Consider the following 15,747-nt stretch of genomic DNA (forward strand, 5'->3'; position numbering starts at 1 on the left):
CCTTCAAATTTTAGAGTGAACATTTGAATTAATAATTTTTATTATAACCCTTGTATTTGTTTTATTTCAGTGGTCAAGGAAGTTTGCTCCAGCCTTTCATATACTATAGATTTCTTACTCTTAGGTATTCCTCTCGAAGAAATCCATATTGTCGGTAAGCCAGTGATTAGTTTAAATCTTTTTTTATTTGTTAAGAGGCTTATGAAATACATTTGTAAATTTTAAGAGTTATTTATGTTTTATGTTAGAATTTTAGAAGAAGTGTTTTTGTAAATTTAAATAAGTTCTAGGCCTTAGTACTGTCTAGTGTTGATGAGGTGGTTTTGTTTCTCATCAGAAAACAGAACTGGAGTTATCTTAACCACCTCTAAAATAGTACCAAAGCCTAAGGAATTTAAAGATGTATAAGACTTACATCCCACTCTCAAGGAATTTTCCTAGTTGAAGAAACAAAAGCACATGTCAGTTAATAAAAGGAAGAAACAGTAGTTCAGGATACAGTATTCACAAGTCAGTATATGGCGAATTGTGTGTTTGCTTTATCATATCAGTACTGTAGTCCACAGGAGGGAGAGATTGAGCCAGAACATAGAAGAATCCAGGAAAGTTTCACTAAATAGGGATCTTAATTTGTTCTGGAATGATTTAAAAGACTTTGAATAGACAGTGAGAATAGGTAAAAGCATTTTAGGTAGGAAGACAGGAGCAACACAAGTTCAGAGGCAAGAAGGTACAGATTGAAGGAGCATTGACTAGACCTGTTTGACCATAACACGGATTCTCAATGCTGAGTTGTTGGAGCTAAAAAGTTATATTGGAGCCAGATTATAAAATTTGTTGAGTTTCAAGGTAAGAGGTTTGGAATTTATCTTTTAGATAGATGAGAATGATGGTTTTGACATGATGGTAATATTCTTCTGATAGACTTATACACAATAGTATGGAGTAGAAAAATGAGGAAGCAAAGAAATATTTTAGTGAATTACTGTAATGTTCAGTAATGGAGACTTAAATTCTTCATAGTGAAGTATGCATGCCAATCTCAAAAGTTATAGACCAAAACTAAAATGAATAGCTGTTTTTAATATAAAGTAATGTTTAATGATAATTTTAATATAATTAATGTATAATGTTGCTTAGATACTAATATTAACATAGTTTTGCTTTTTTTTCAAATGTAAAATAAATTCATCATGTGGTAGAATTCAGACAGATTCAATGTGTGTATTAGCCTGATCTCAGTTATACTTCACAAGCAAAGTAAAAAGAACTGAATTTGGCCCATTGCCTGCCAGGTGTGTGTGTTAGGCAAGTTATTTAAAGAGGAGAAAACCTTCTGGCAGGTGAAATGAAGTAATGTTTTAAAAGTGCTTAGATCTATTTGGTTCTTAATTAGTTTTTCTTCTGTGATTCTGATTCTTCTTTTATGAGGGGTTTATGCCCTTTTAAACAGTGATACTTTTTTTTGATACTTGCTAAAATAGAGCCTACTTACTGTGATTTTTAGTTGTAGGTTCTTCATGAGTCCCTAGTTGCAAATAAGCCTTCAATTTTACTTGACTCCCTGAGTTTTTGCCCTTTTTCTTTCTGGCCCATGTATTAATTTCAGACATTATCTTCTGGTTTCCTGCACTGACATTCATTTTTCATTAGCAGATTTGTTTTTTTCTGCTTCTTTATACCCTTTTCATCTCTGCTCCCATTTTCTCATACCATTAAGTCAGCTCAGTGCATATAAAAATTTAGAAGTGTCCAGTGGAATAAAGAAGGAAAGGGTGGCAGTGGATCCAGATAACACAAATATATGTTGTGTCTTCAAAGATAACCTATAAGCACATATTTTAATAAAAATAGTGGAAAGGTAATGGAAAATATTTGAGCTTATAAATACCGATGAGCAGCTATAAAACATTTTCTACACAACACTTTTTTTGTTAAGGGTTTTGAGACAGTCCAGTTTGTACTGTCTCAAAATATCACCAGTTTGTACCATTTTCCCCTATCATATTCTCAAGTTAGTGGTTTCAGTCCTTTATAGAGATCTAGTGTAGATTGTCCAGAGCTGGGCTGTCCAATTTGGCAGCCACACTTGTCGAAATTCAACTCCTGAGTCACACTAACCACATTTCAAGTGCTGGAAAGCTCTGTCTGGTTGATGGCCACTGTGTCGGACGGCCCAGGTAGATATTTTCACTATCACTGGAAGTTCTGTTGTTAGTGCTGTTGCATTGGAACTCTGGAACTCTGTGTCTAGATTATTCTGAGGGATAAAGCTAGGAATAAAAGAACTAGCCATGCAACTTTAGGCAAGCTGTTGACCTCTTTAAGCCTCATCTGTAGCCTAAGGGGGTTTGACTACAGTATTTTTAAGGTGTCTCTTAGCTTTATTCATTAGACTTATTTATTCAGAAGACAGTGATTGTGTGTTGGTGATAAGGTTATGGAGGCTTGGAATACCTGTTTTCTAGGAACTTAGCTGTCTAATTCACTCAGGTCTGTATGATCGGTATGATGATGAATATGCTGTGAAAGCACAGAGAATAGAGGGAGACAGATGAGAATTCACTGAGGAGGTGGTATTATTAGCCAAGTTTTGTGAAGTCTGAGTTCTGGCACATGGGTGCCTGAAAGTGCTTGACATACCAGTAGCTACATGTTGCTTGAGTTGACAAAATATATAGGTAAGTAATAATCTGTGCCCAGAAAGGTAGGCAGGGACTAGATAATGAATGGGTTTGGATTTTATTTCAAGCTAGGAAGAGCATTTGAATTTGGTGATACGGTGGAATTGAGAATGTGATGAGATCTGATTTAGAAATAATCATTCCAGAAAATGGATTTTAGGCTCACCAAAAGAAGAAAAAGACCAGTTTGGAGACTGTTGGCATAGTCCAGAGCCTGAACCATTCATTGGTAAAGGAAAAAAGGGGATAAATTCGAAACATAGGTAGTAGGCTGAGAACTTAAGTCTTGGGGATGAAGAATGAGTAATGAAGTCTTCCAGGTTTCTGGCCTGGCAAACCTAAGTGAGTTTTGAGTAATGGAGCTGTCACAAAGATGAGATACAAGAAGAAGGGCAGGTTTTTGGAAAAATGTGCATCTTTCCACATTTTCTTCCTGTCTTTGTATGAAAGCATAATACATCCTTTTTTAAAACAGTACATTATTTTTTCCTAACCACAAAAACAGTACAGAGGATACAGTGAGGTAGAACAGGAATTGTGTCTTTATTGAAGGATGAGTTGGCCCATAAAATGAAAATTGTGAATAGTCAAAATTGCCCTTGATGATCCTCAAATCACTTACAAATTACAGTACAATATGCATAATTTTGTGTTTAATAGCCTGTACAATGTATGTGTGAGGTGTACAGCATGTAACAAAGAGTACTTTGTAGGCAATGCGCCTGGTTAAGGCAAAGTCAAGAGTCTATAGCATGTTTTGGGTACAAATATGTAGCATAACTGGAAAATAGGAGTCATAGCAGAGAGTGGCAGGGTGATGCAAAGAAATCTGATTGAGACCAGATTCTGGAGGGCATTGGATGTTAAGGAGTTGGGCTTTAATCTAAAGGCAAACAAAAGCCAGTTTGATCTAACTGGGAAATAACATTTGTTGAGCATCATCTTCTTTTTCATCTCATTTGAACTTAGCTACGACTCCATGAAGTAAATATTCCTATTTTACAGATAAGGGAAGCTCTCCAGTGGTAATATGTCCATTTAAGGAAACAATAGGTGGGATTATGTAATTTTCACTTTCTTGCTCTTTTTTTAGAACTAGTTGAATTTACCTAAATGTGAAAATGATGTGACGGAATCATAAAGAATATGACAGTCATCCCTAATCTCAGCCTTCAGAGATAGCCATTTATGAAATGCTTTTGTTAAATGAACATGTTTCTCTCCCCCTGATACCCCCGCAAAAAGACACAGTGTTGAGTTTGGTTTTGTATGCTGTCTGCAGTGCATTCCTAGTTACTTCTTCTACCTCACATTTCTTAATGGCTCTGAGGAATTCCTTCAGCATTTGCTGGTGTTGTGTTGCTTTTTCCTTGTGTTTCTGAAAGAAAACTATTTTATCTTGCAGGACCTTGTTTAATGAACTGAGGATTGTTGTTGAACATGTAATAATGAAACCTGCTTGTCCATTGTTTTTGAGAAGACTTTGTCTGCAGAGCATTGCCTTTATAAGCAGACTGGCACCAACAGTTGCATAGTTCAGCATCCGCTAAGTTATATATAAGTAAGCATTATTAGCACCTGGTACTTCTGCTAGGGGCTAATTCTAGGTATAAAACTGACCTCAGTGTAATTTACATTAATTAACATAAATGCATCTCAATGGAAAAATAATTATTTTCCTGGCATGTTAAATAAGCTTTTAAAAAAGTTTCTGAGAAAATTTTACTGTGCTTTGTTGTTAATGGTTAAAGAAGTCTGTGTCTTGTGATATATGTATCAAATTTTTTAGATGCTGCTATGTGCCTTTATCAAGAAATACATTTACTTCTCTTGTTAAAGTAACTCTAAAATTTGCTTCAACCTCATTGGTAACCTGAATTTATATCTGGTATGAGTTCATTATGGTAATATTACATGCTGAGGCAGTATTATTTTGCCATTCAGTGATTTTGGTTGATGATTTGAACAGAAGCACTTCTTAGTGTATTTATTTGAAATTGTTACTGACTTAGTGCTGCTTTGTTAGGATAGATTATTTTGGATGTAGCAATAAAAGAGGAATTATGCATGTACCTTATGCTCTGACCTTCCAAAATTTTTTTTCTGTAATTACTTCTGTGACAGATGAATATTTACCCCCCAAAAAAGGCTGAACTGTGAACTTGTTAATGAGTTGGGTAACTATTCAGATCACCTAACCATTTCACATCAGAAAGCAGCATACAGCTTTCCTTCAGAGACGCATGGAATAACATTTTTCAAATAGGAAACCCTTCTTTTGCAAATGTAGACACAAAGGTTATTATATTATTTTAGTTTGTAGAATTACCTAGATTGAATTCTTGACTGGCAATTTTCTCGGTTTCTTAGGTTTGAATTTTCATAGACAATTGCAGCAGTTCAGATGGCTTTTGAAAGGAATGTAACTGAAGATTGAGCAAATGACTCTACTTGGTGTCTGTTCTGAAATAATAATGAAGATTATACTGTAGCTTACATACTTATCCATCAAATCTGATTTAAAGGTTAAATGAAAGAATTTAGAGGTAAGATAATTGATTGGGAATGAGGCTGGAAGAGCAGTTGTGGGGGGATAAAATGTGCATTTCATAGATAAATTTGAAGGAATTGGATGTATTATGCAACTGTGATTTGTTGTATGTATGTTGAGTCCTGTTCATTAGGCTTCCATCAACTCTTTTATAAAATTCCATTCTGATCTTTATTACTGTTGCATGATTGGAAATGTTTAAAACATAGCAAACATTTTAGTACAAAGTAATGTAAAAGTTTTTGTAACTAGCTTTCTGTCTGCATGTAATTTGGATTTCTCAAATACATTCAATAGTAACTTATCAGTAATGTCAGTTTTCTTTTTGTTCAACTTTCCAGTCTATAGAAATGTGATGTCTACTTGATAGTTCAGCTGTAATGAGCTACTTTGTAATATTTATCTATTACGTTAGAGAAGCAGCCTCATAACATACAGTTGATTTTGTGTGTGTGTGATGGATGGGCTAGCCTCATTATTATATATATAATCTGATGGTTTTAAGAACTAAATTTTCTAGAGCAATAAAGTGACTATAATGTTAAGTAAACAGTATATTATTGATTTCTAATGATGTCTTTAAAAATTAAGTCTTGAATTGTATCAAGAAATTTTGGCAGCTGAAGGCATATTTTTAAGTTACTAGTGTTTTTTGTTTTCTACAATGTTTTTAGATCTTGAGATAATTTTAGGCTTACAGAAATGAGTTGCAAAAATAGTAGAGAGTTCTTGTATACCCTTAATTCACCTTCCCTTAATGTTAACATCTTGCATAACTATACAGCATTTATCAAAACTAAGAAGTTAACCCTGGAACAATACTGTTAACTGAAGTAGAGAACTACTGAGATGTCATGTTTTTCTTTTTGTGTGCTGTTTTGGTCATAATTGTCTTTTACTTTAATGACCTACAGGTATGCCTCTGTTTTGAGTTTTCTCTTTTTTAAAATTACTGTTGTGAAAAAGTTTTTCCTAAAGGAAATAATCCATGCTGGCTTTAACAAAAAGAATTTTAACATAAAAACTATTATAATTTAAAACACTCTATGCTTTAAAAGTTGAGGCTTCTTACCACATAAATAGGATTATATTTCTGTTATGCTCATGTTTTATTCTTTGGTCTTTAAAAGAAGGCTGGGTTTATTATAAAATACTCCTAAACTCATGAAAAAGTAAATTTTACAATTTAAGCATTGCTAGATATTTAGTTTGCATGATCTTATAGTTAGAAGTTCTGCAATATGATTATGTACAGGCAGCTGATTTGGCTTCTGAAATTGTATAATGTATACCATCTACATACTACAAAATAGCATGTAGAATGACTGCAGTAGGAGAAATTACAGCTGCATAGCTAAGCTTATTTTTACCCATAGGTTTTAAAAAAAGTTAACATTTGGAGTATCTAATTCTTTAGAGAATGATATTGTTCTATTATTTTTAGACATTAAGACCTCTTGGACAACCCTCATATAAAACCTACTTTAGTCTAACAAGGATTCTGTATTCCTTTTGTATGCTTGAAATTTATTCTCTAACTTTATTGCAAAGAGAAATTTCTTGAAAACAATTTGTATTTAAATTTTCTTCAAATAAAATTACCCTAGGTAGGTGCTTTTGGAAGTAAACAAGAAAGATAATTTTTAAAATTAAATTTAGATATTTAGGAACCTCCCTTACAAGGAAAGTCAAGACATGCTAATATTAGACCAGAAGTTATGAAAGATTTATGATGTCAGTTGTTTAAGAATTATAAAGCTATTGGAATACTTCATTTTTTCCTAAGAATCGGGTTCAGAAATTCAGATTAGGTTTTGTCAGTTTAGGACATGAATATTATTTGCCCTGGAAAGGAAAATGAGTGTATATGTATTAAGACAAGTAGAACTGAGAGATTCCAGTTTTTTTAAGTTTGGGTCAGAATGAACAAAATCAATTTTGAGAAATTGTGGTAAAGACCCGTATCTAATGCTAAGGAATTTATTTTGATTAGTACAGTTATTTTGAAGTTCCTCTTCCCCTATCCCTGCCCAAATTTCCTTAGGATCTGCTACCCTCAAAGCTCTCACCAAAATTTCAACTGATTTTGATACTTAGGTCTGTATTGAAAAACCTCAAGGGAGAAAGTAATCAGACAGTTGTATTTATAAGCAGTAGGTGGCGCTCGTTCCTCAGTTAGCACCCCAGGAAATATATGCCATGTTGGAAGTTTAAATGCCACTAAAAGTGCTGAGTCAGCTACAGAACCTAAGGATCTGAATTCATGACCCTTTTTAATATGTAATTACTCAATATTCAGGGAACTTTTATTATGAGTACATTTGTTAATATTGAACTGTTCAAAAGCCCTAAGTAACCTTTTAATGTCTGGTTTCTAGGTCAACAGTGACATGGGCCACTTAGGAAGTGGCATTATTCAGATCATGGTCTCTTTTTTTTTCTTCCTTTTCATTGTAAGTGCCTAAATCACCTAAACACATCAATTATAAAATTGTTCTTTATCCTTCATTTTCAGCTGTATAGAAAATTGGTACTTTGAATTTTTTTTGTGGTCATTTGTTAGGTACACAAGATATAGCTAGTTCAACCTCTTAAAATTTAGACTTTTAATAGTAATAATGAAAGCATAACAATTTTTGGGTATTAGATTAGGAATGGTACCTAGGCTTGCAAATTCAGTTTGGAGTTGCAAAGACAACTGGTTTCTCTTAACACCTCATGGGAATTTTTCTAAGACTAGGAGAATTCTGCAGAGGCTATATAATGGTATAGCTCAACAGATAGTATACTAAAGGCATACGTTTACAAATCCGGGGTTATTTCCAAAGTTTGTTTTATGAGCAGTCCTCTTAAAATGTTCTGGGTAGAAAGTTGTTACTAGATTTGGTATTAAGGATAAGAAAGGAAGTGCTAAGTTTGGGAGATTTCTGGTAGTAATTATTCTAGGACATGTTTATCTTCTAAAACGGTATTTAGGGGTATTCTCAGAAGGAACACCCTGTTCCTGTGTGAGGGATTAGCACTAGGGAAGTCTTTCTCTCGTACAGTGCAAGTAGGAAAACTGATCTGCGTTGACTTTGAATTGAGAAAACAAGAGGTAAAGTACAGTATTTTTTTAATTGAAGGAAGATTCTTTTTCTTAGAAAGTGATAGGAGAAAAATATTGATATTTTGCTGACATCAAAAAGCTAGCTCATGTTCCAGAAGAAAGGTCCAAAAGTCATTTCATTTTTTCCTTCATAGCTGCCTTGAATATACTTTTTTGATATCTGCAGTACTTTTAAACTAATGTTTCTTTCATGGTTCATGACAGTTATTCTAAATTTTAAGTGTTTTCTTTTGGGACTTTAAAAGAGAACAATTGCTTTTGACATGAATTTTTGCTTATGTATGTATTTCTAAGTTGAGACCAAATGGGCAAAGTCACGGGCAAGTGACATTTGTGATGTGTACATATTGAAACAAATGTAAAAGGGTTGCAAAGATTAGAAAGTCATAAAAAAACTGCTTGATTGATAAATGCATTACTTCTGGTGCTCTCTGTAATGGGATATATTGAACTAAAATTTTTCTATATACAGTATGTCAGCATTTCTTAGTAATTTCTCTTGAATCCTTTTTTAATATCTAATATTGTACAGGTTGGGGAGGTACACTCTTTAGGTCAATACAGTCAAGACTGTTTAAATTTATGAAATAAATTGAAAAATTCATCATTCCCCTGTATTCAAGACCAAAGCACATAAATGCTAATGTAGGGCTCAGAGGGGAAATATATTTCTCCTGAATATTTGAGAAAATGTGAAGTCCTTTCAAGAAAATCTAATAAACGTAATAATCATAGCCTGCTGACACTAAGGAAAAAGGACCTCATTCGCTCTTTCTTTCATGTAGGGATTTACTGGTCCCTACTGATTTCCAAATTGGATCACTGTAGTAAATTATCTGTGCTCATAGCTGTGAAAGTAAGCCCTGGGATCCATATTTGTTTTGTGTTCTGCTTAAATCAGCAAGAATGATAAATTTGATGGTGTGAAATTGGAAGTGTCAAGGGCTTTCTTTGGTGATTGAGCAAAATAATGTCTCCACTTGTAATTTATTGTGACCCTTTTTCACAGTATGTGCTTTGTATATCTAATATTTATTTCAATACTAATTAAGTTGTTCCTTCATCTGTATTGTTATATGTAAGATTTTATTGATGTAAAAATCAAATTGTGTAATAAAAGTCTGAATTTAAGCAGATTTGAAAATGCTATGTTGCAGAAAAACATTTTCAGTTAGAATTCAGCTTTTCATTGTGCTTCATTACTTACTGTTAGAATAAGATGAATTTGAACACTGTTGTCCTTAGCTCATCACAAATAATAGAAATGGTATGATTTTGTGGTCTAATATGAAACTGGAAAAAAAATTACAGTGGATATTTCAGCTGTTTGCTTGCTTCAAACTTTTTTATTTAGTAAAATTTATGGCCTAGTGGATAAGTTGTTTATAACCCTAAGATGATTCATGATATACTGTATATCCAAAGTCATAAATCAACATAGCATAACATAGGGGAATATATTTCCCTTCTAGGTGTTCAGAGTTGGCAGTATTTTCTGTGGCAATTTTAACAACTTTGTATTGAGTGAAACACTATACAAGTAAAACAAATCCTTGTCCACTTAGCGATTATAATTAAAGACCATTATGAAACTGATAGTCGGATAAATATGACTAAATGAATTGTTCACATAAGGAGAAAAGTCGTAGCCCAATAAATAAGAGTATTAGGAGAATTGATTTTCTAAAGATTTTTTAATGTAAGGTCTTAGATACATACACTTTTGATTCATAATACTCTTTAGCATGGGGGAATATTTGGGGCTTTTGATAAAATTTTGTTCTTGGGAAGGAAAAGGTCATCTCATTCCTCAAGCCTGGATGAATGGACAGATTCTCAAAAAAGTGGTCAGTTGAGATCTTTTGAGAGTTATCAGTCTAAGCTGATGATTAACAAAGTTCTTTTAAAATTTATTTTATTGTGGTGAGTTTTGAGCATGCATGAAAACTGAATAGATTAATGAACTTTGGTGTTTCCACTACCTCACAGCTCTCCACCATAGCCAACCCTACCTTATCTTCACCCCCATTCACCTAACCTTCTCCTGGGTTAAATAATTTCACATTATTTTATATCATTTAGTAAAATTACCATTCTGTGTCTAAAAGATAAGGATCCTTTTTAGGATCAGTATTTTAAAAATTTACAATGATTTATATAGGTCTTTTATTAGACTGCATGACTAGGAGTGATTGATCAAGAATAATGCCCTGACATGGAAAAGACTTATGCTATTTTATAACAATAAGCATAATATGAAGAGAAGTGAAAATTCTAGTATTTTTCAGTAAAAGGGAGACTTCTCTCCCTATGTATTAACTACCCTCAAAGACATGTGGAGACCACCACCACCCTCTGGATGAACTAGTAGGAAGGGAGATTTTTGCCTTTGCACTGTAACCTCTCCCTCAATGTATCCATCGAGTCTTCCTTGAAAAGGAGTGTGTGGGTCTTTGATTATTGGGTCTTAGCAGAAACAGATTGGGCAAACCAGTTCTTCAAACGAAGGAAGTGCTGTTTAACCAAAGAAAAGGGTAAGTAATTTGGGATACCACCACTAAATTCAGAGAGGGGTTTAATATTAAAACCATTGTTCTCATTAAATTGCTTTTAAAACTGTAAATATTCCCAGATAATTAAATTGTGGGATTTAGGTCAGTTTATTCCCAATTATATTTTTAAGTTTATATTCTTCTAAAAAAATAACCAGTAGTTTGTAATTTTTTTCATTAAATTCTTTAAGTTTGGAGCACTACAGCCATTATTAGCTAAAGTTCCAAGAGTAATAGGCCATTTCATTTAAGCAACAAACCGAAACTCCTCAAGACAGAAATGAAACCTGCAGTGTTCCAGAATAATAACATATTTTTTCCTCATCAACTCATCATAAAAGATACACTTGTATACACAGGTTTGTCTGATCTGAAATAATGGTCCCTGATACTATTAATTACTAGATTCATGTTTGGCAGTTCAATATTGTAATATCTAAATAGTATATATATCCAAAGCATATAGTTCATCTTTCAAAGTGTTAGGAAGTACCTTTTTTTTTTACCCCTTCATCTAAAAAGGTAAACTCCCTTTTTGGTCTTACATCGAATTAGTATTTTTTTAATGTAAACTTTGTATGTCTCTTTGCCTAGAGCAATCTTAAATTTCCAAATGAACATTTTTTTTTTTTGGTATCATTAATCTACAATTACATGAAGAACATTATGTTTACTAGGCTCCCCCCATTACCAAGTCCCCCCCACATACCCCTTCACAGTCACTGTCTATCAGTGTAGTAAGATGCTGTAAAATCACTATTTGTCTTCTCTGTGTTGCACAGCCCTCCCCGTACCCCCCACGCACTATACATGCTAATCGTAATGCCCTCTTTCTTTTTCCCCGCCCTTATCCCTCCCTTCCCTCCCATCCCTCCCATCCTCCGCAGTCCCTTTCCCTTTGGTAACTGTTAGTCCATTCTTGAGTTCTGTGATTCTGCTGCTGTTTTGTTCCTTCAGTTTTCCTTTGTTCTTATACTCCACATATGAGTGAAATCATTTGGTACTTGCCTTTCTCTGCCTGGCTTATTTCGCGGAGCATAATACCCTCTAGCTCCATCCATGTTGTTGCAAATGGTAGGATCTGTTTTTTCTTATGGCTGAGTAGTATTGCATTGTGTATATGTACCACATCTTCTTTATCCATTCATCTACTGATGGACATTTAGGTTGCTTCCATATCTTGGCTATTGTAAATAGTGCAGTGATAAACATAGGGGTGCATCTGTCTTTTTCAAACTGGAGTGCTGCATTCTTAGGGTAAATTCCTAGAAGTGGAATTCCTGGGTCAAATAGTATTTCTGTTTTGAGCATTCTGAGGAACCTCCATACTGCTTTCCACAATGGTTGAACTAATTTACATTCCCACCAGCAGTGTAGGAGGGTTCCCCTTTCTCCACAACCTCACCAACATTTGTAGTTGTTTGTCTTTTCAGTGATGGCGATCCTAACTGGTGTGAGGTGATATCTCATTGTGGTTTTAATTTGCATTTCTCTGATGATTAGTGATGTGGAGCATCTTTTCATGTGCCTGTTGGCCATCTGGATTTCTTCTTTAGAGAACTGTCTATTCAGCTCCTCTGACCATTTATTTATTTATTTATTTATTTTGGTATCATTTATCTACAGTTACAGAAAGAACATTAGGTTTACTAGACTCCCCCCTTCACCAAGTCCCCCCCACATACCCCTTCACAGTCACTGTCCATCTGCGTAGTAAGATCTCTGACCATTTTTAAATTGGATTATTTGCTTTTTGTTTGTTGAGGCATGTGAGCTCTTTATATATTTTGGATGTCAATCCTTTATTGGATCTGTCATTTATGAATATGTTCTCCCATACTGTAGGATACCTTTTTGTTCTATTGATGGTGTCCTTTGCTGTAAAGAAGCTTTTTAGCTTGATATAGTCCCACTTGTTCATTTTTGCCTTTGTTTCCCTTGCCTGGGGAGATATGTTCATGAAGAAGTCACTGATGTTTATGTCCATGAGATTTTTGCCTATGTTTTTTTCTAAGAGTTTTATGGTTTCATGACTTACATTCAGGTCTTTGATCCATTTGGAGTTTACTTTTGTGTATGGGGTTAGACAGTGATCCAGTTTCATTCTCTTACATGTAGCTGTCCAGTTTTGCCAGCACCATCTGTTGAATAGACTGTCATTTCCCCATTGAATGTCCATGGATCCTTTATCGTTTATTAATGGGCCATATATGTTTGGGTTAATATCTGGAGTCTCTATTCTGTTCTACTGGTGTATGGCTCTGTTCTTGTGCCATTACCAAATTGTCTTCATTACTATGGCTTTGTAGTAGAGCTTGAAGTTGGGGAGTGAGATCCCCCCCCACTTTATTCTTCCTTCTCAGGATTGCTTTGGCTATTCGGGGTCTTTGATGGTTCCATATGAATTTTTGAACTATTTGTTCCAGTTCATTGAAGAATGCTGTTGGTAATTTGATAGGGATTGCATCGAATTTGTATATTGCTTTGGGCAGGATGGCCATTTTGACTATACTAATTCTTCCTAGCCAGGAGCATGGGATGAGTTTCCATTTGTTAGTGACCTCTTTAATTTCTCTTAAGAGTGTCTTGTAGTTTTCAGGGTATAGGTCTTTCACTTCCTTGGTTAGGTTTATTCCTAGGAATTTTATTCTTTTTTAATTTCATTTCATTTCATTTTGGTATCATTAATCTACAATTACATGAAGAACATTATGTTTACTAGGCTCCCCCGTTTACCAAGTCCCCACCACATCTCCATTCACAGTCACTGTTCATCAACATAGTAAGATGCTGTAAAATCACTACTTGTCTTCTCTGTGTTGCACAGCCCTCCCCATGCCCCCCCCCCACTATACATGCTAATCGTAATGGTATTTTATTCTTTTTGATGCTATTGTGAATGGAATTGTTTTCCTGATTTCTCTTTCTATTAGTTCATTGTTAGTGTATAGGAAAGCTACAGATTTCTGTGTGTTAGTTTTGTATCCTGCAACTTTGCTGAATTCCAATATTAGTTCTAGTAGTTTTGCAGTGGAGTCCTTAGGGTTTTTTATGTACAATATCATGTCATCTGCAAATAGTGACAGTTTGACTTCTTTACCAATCTGGATTCCTTGTATTTCTTTGTTTTGTCTGATTGCCGTGGCTAGGACCTCCAGTACTATGTTGAATAACAGTGGGGAGAGTGGGCATCCCTGTGTTCTTCCCGATCTCAGAGGAAAAGGTTTCAGCCTCTCGCTGCTCAGTGTGATGTTAGCTGTGGGTTTATCATATATGGCCTTTATTATGTTGAGGTACTTGCCCTCTATGCCCATTTTGTTGAGATTTTTTATCATGAATGGATATTGAATTTTGTTGAATGCTTTTTCAACATCTGTGGAGATGATCATGTGGTTTTTGTCCTTCTTTTTGTTGATGTGGTGGATGATGTTGATGGATTTTCGAATGTTGTACCATCCTTGCATCCCCGGGATGAATCCCACTTGGTCATGGTGTATGATCCTCTTGATGTATTTTTGAATTCGGTTTGCTAATATTTTGTTGAGTATTTTTGCATCTACGTTCATCAGGGATATTGATCTGTAGTTTTCTTTTTTGGTGGGGTCTTTGCCTGGTTTTGGTATTAGGGTGATGTTGGCTTCATAGAATGAGTTTGGGAGTATTCCCTCCTCTTCTATTGTTTTGGAAAACTTTAAGGAGAATGGGTGTTATGTCTTCTCTGTATGTCTGATAAAATTCCGAGGTAAATCCATCTGGCCCGGGGGTTTTGTTCTTGGGTAGTTTTTGATTACCGATTCAATTTCGTTGCTGTTAATTGGTCTGTTTAGATTTTCTGTTTCTTTCTGGGTCAGTCTTGGAATGTTGTATTTTTTAAGAAGTTGTCCATTTCTCATAGGTTTTCCAGCTTGTTAGCATACAGGTTTTCATAGTATTCTCTAATAATTCTTTGTATTTCTGTGGGGTCCATCATGATTTTTCCTGTCTCGTTTCTGATTCTGTTGATGTGTGTTGACTCTCTTTTTCTCTTAATAAGTCTGGCTAGAGGCTTATCTATTTTGTTGATTTTCTTGAAGAACCAGCTCTTGGTTTCATTGATTTTTTCTATTGTTTTATTCTTCTCAATTTTATTTATTTCTTCTCTGATCTTTATTATGTCCCTCCATCTGCTGACCTTAGGCCTCATTTGTTCTTCTTTTTCCATTTCGATAATTGTGGTGTTAGACTATTCATTTGGGATTGTTCTTCCTTCTTTAAATATGCCTGGATTGCTATATACTTTCCTCTTGAGACTGCTTTTGCTGCGTCCCATAGAAGTTGGGGCTTTGTCTTGTTGTTGTCATTTGTTTCCATATATTGCTGGATCTCCATTTTAATTTGGTCATTGATCCATTGATTATTTAGGAGCATGTTGTTAAGCCTCCATGTGTTTGTGAGCCTTTTTGCTTTCTTTATACAATTTATTTCTAGTTTTATACCTTTGTGGTCTGAAAAGTTGGCTGGTAGCATTCCAATCTTTTGGAATTTACTGAGGCTGTTTTTGTGGGCTAGTATGTGGTCTATTCTGGAGAATGTTCCATGTGCACTTGAGAAGAATGTGTATCCTGTTGCTTTTGGGTGTAGAGTTCTATAGATGTCTATTAGGTCCATCTGTTCTAGTGTGTTGTTCAGTGCCTCTGTGTCCTTACTTATTTTCTGTCTGGTGGATCTGTCCTTTGGAGTGAGTGGTGTGTTAAAGTCTCCCAAAATGAATGCATTGCATCCTATTTCCTCCTTTAATTCTGTTAGTATTTGTTTCCCATATATTGGTGCCCCTGTATTGGGTGCATATATGTTTGTAATGGTTATATCCTC

At 34.7% G+C, this 15,747-nt stretch overlaps 1 protein-coding gene across 2 annotated transcripts in view; it reads left to right on the forward strand.

The window, feature by feature from the left end:
* Positions 1–15,747, forward strand: part of TMEM33 (transmembrane protein 33) — a 40,454-nt gene that overhangs the window by 11,564 nt on the left and 13,143 nt on the right. Inside the window, exons 7-9 of one of the 2 annotated variants that reach the window (XM_036908582.2) lie at positions 71–154; positions 4,090–4,245; positions 5,055–9,480. In XM_036908582.2, coding sequence (XP_036764477.1) covers positions 71–154; positions 4,090–4,219 — 214 coding nt within the window. In that variant the 3' untranslated portion in view covers positions 4,220–4,245; positions 5,055–9,480. Of the gene's footprint in view, positions 1–70; positions 155–4,089; positions 4,246–5,054; positions 9,481–15,747 lie in introns of those variants that run through there. The other variant, XM_057502183.1, reaches the window with a different exon arrangement.

The sequence above is a fragment of the Manis pentadactyla genome, chromosome 5 (assembly GCF_030020395.1).
Source record: "Manis pentadactyla isolate mManPen7 chromosome 5, mManPen7.hap1, whole genome shotgun sequence".
Classification (NCBI taxonomy): Eukaryota; Metazoa; Chordata; class Mammalia; order Pholidota; family Manidae; genus Manis; species Manis pentadactyla.